Raw genomic sequence first — 2500 nt, 5'->3', positions numbered from 1 at the left:
CATGATTAGTTCATAGATTTCACATGTAAAATTCATTTTATACAACCCCACCTCCATCTTGCCTGTTTATAATTCTGAGAAATTCTTGATTGTTTGTGTTATGTTTATGTTATGTGTGTGTGTGTGTGTGTGTGTGTGTGCGTGTGTGTGTGTGCGTGCGTGCTTGTGTTTGTGCCTGTGACATTACTGTGAATGTATGTGTGTGTGTGTGTGTATCTGTTTGTGCACATGTGTGCACATGAAATGGGTTAACATGACCCCTGGAGGCAAACACACGGAAAAAAATGGTCATCCTAGGCCCTACAGTTCTCAAGATATTCACAGAGAACTGTGTCTGCCCTACCCTCCTTTCGGGGGGTCCAGTCCAGCGGGGGGGCTACAGATCAAAACGAAAAATGACGGTTCCATGCTATCCATGTGGGGGTACATGCCCACCAAGTTTCGTGTACCCCGGTCTTTCAGTGTCCCGGGAATCCTTGTTGGTGTACGTCACTAAATGTACACATAAATTATTTTATTGTAAGGCCCCCCACGAACGAAAGTACACAAAACTTGGCATGCATTCGGAGGGTGTCATAATGATCCTACACTTTTAATTTCGTGCAGTTTTGACCTTGTCAGCCAGAGATATTGTGATGAAAACACCAAATATTTTGCTTTTTAATTTTTAACTAGGTGGCGCTATACATGAAATAAGTGGTAATGGGATGGGTTGACATGCCCCCTTAAGACCAACATACATAAAAAAGATGGACCTCCTAGGCCCTACGGTTCTCGAGATATTCACAGAAAACTGTCTCCGGCCACCTATAGGCCAGTTGGTGTATAGTAACATAAATTAATTTATTGTGTGGCCCCCCATGAACGGAATTCCACAAAACTTGGCGTGCATACAGAGGGTGTCATAATGATCATACACTTCCAATTTCGTGCAGTTTTGACTATGTTAGGTCACAGATACCTTCAATTACAACACCTCATTTTTACTTTTTTGTGTTTAACTAGGTGGCGCTATACATGAAATAAGTGGTTATGGAATGGGTTGACATGGCCCCTTGAGATCAACATACAAAAAAAAAATGGTCCTCCTAAACCCCACGGTTTTCGAGATTTTCACAGAAAACTGTGTCTGCCCTACCCTCCTTTCGGGGGGTCCAGTCAAGCGGGGGGGTTACAGATCAAAACGAAAAACGATGGTTCCATGCTATCCATGTGGGGTTACATGCCCACCAAGTTTCGTGTACCCCGGTCTTTCAGTGTCCTGGGACTCATTGACGGAAATTTGGGCATGCGAAAAAGAAAAAAAAGAAAAAAAAAAAAAAAAAAACGCTTCGCTGCGCGGCGGTCATAATAAAAGTAAATGTGAAGCTTTAACTATTTGAATGCAAATGAATCAATGGTTGAAAGATAGCTATAACATTAAATGGGAAACAAAATATTTATATAAGTAATGATTTGAATGATTTATATAAAAACAACTATGATTCTTTGGAATTAAAGATAAGACAGGACCTAAATAGGTGGAAATTAATTCCTGATGGAATATACAGTAGAGTTGAGACAATTAAGATGATGGTACTCCCACAATTACTTTTTTTATTTCAAGCACTACCAATCACACTCCCACCAACATTCTTCACTACATGGACTAAGATGATTGCAAATTTCATTTGGAATGATAAAAAACATAGAATCAACTTTAAGCTATTAACACAACCAAAAGAGAAAGGAGGTTTAGGGACTCCACATATACAAAACTACTTTTTTGCGACACAAATTTTAACAATAATGAAATAGATGAGCAGTAGCACTGAAACAAGATGGATTAATATCGAGAAAGAGCTGACAAATGGAGTAATTAGAACTCTGCCTTTTCTAGGAAAAGAGACACAAAAACAATACATACAGTCATTCTGCATTGGAAATACCATAAGGAATTGGAAACAAATGAGCAAACGTTTAAAATTTCAGACAGAAAGTATACAACTTAGACAAATGACACAAGATCCAGACTTCATAGCGCATAAACCAGATAACATTTTAGAATCATGGGCCAATAAAGGACTAACATTATTTGCACAGCTTTTTGAAAAAAATACAGTTGACACATTTGAAGCTCTATCGGCAAGATATAGCTTACAGCAAAAACATTTCTTGAAATACTTACAAGTTAGAAGTTACATTAAACAAAATGCAGAAAAGGAAACCAGAAATGAGGTATTAACTTTTTTATTAGAAACCAGAAACAAAAGTAGTGATGGACTCGCAAGTGCTTATAAGATATTGCAAAAAATGACAAACGTAGAATATAAAGCAAAAGAAAAATGGGGGAAAGAGCTATCTGTAAACATATCAGATAAGGCCTGGAGTGACTCTTTAAAAGAAAACTTTAAAACAACACAGTCAAAACACTGGAAAGAGTTTGCATGGAAAATAAGCCAGAGGTACTTCACTACACCTGACCAATGTGAAAAACATAGTTTAGGGACAGCTTGTTGGA

General features: G+C 38.0%; 1 protein-coding gene across 1 annotated transcript in view; it reads right to left on the bottom strand.

Moving 5' to 3' along the window:
* Window positions 1–1858: 1858 nt before the first annotated feature.
* trip12 (thyroid hormone receptor interactor 12) overlaps window positions 1859–2500 on the bottom strand; it is a 56166-nt gene continuing 55524 nt past the window's right edge. Inside the window, exon 37 of the mRNA XM_042064633.1 lies at window positions 1859–1875. Coding sequence (XP_041920567.1) covers window positions 1859–1875 — 17 coding nt within the window. The remainder of the gene's footprint in view (window positions 1876–2500) is intronic.

The sequence above is a fragment of the Alosa sapidissima genome, chromosome 15 (assembly GCF_018492685.1).
Source record: "Alosa sapidissima isolate fAloSap1 chromosome 15, fAloSap1.pri, whole genome shotgun sequence".
Lineage (NCBI taxonomy): Eukaryota > Metazoa > Chordata > Actinopteri > Clupeiformes > Clupeidae > Alosa > Alosa sapidissima.
The sequence above is the reverse complement of the archived record's forward strand: the minus strand, read 5'-3'. Positions and strand labels throughout refer to the sequence as shown.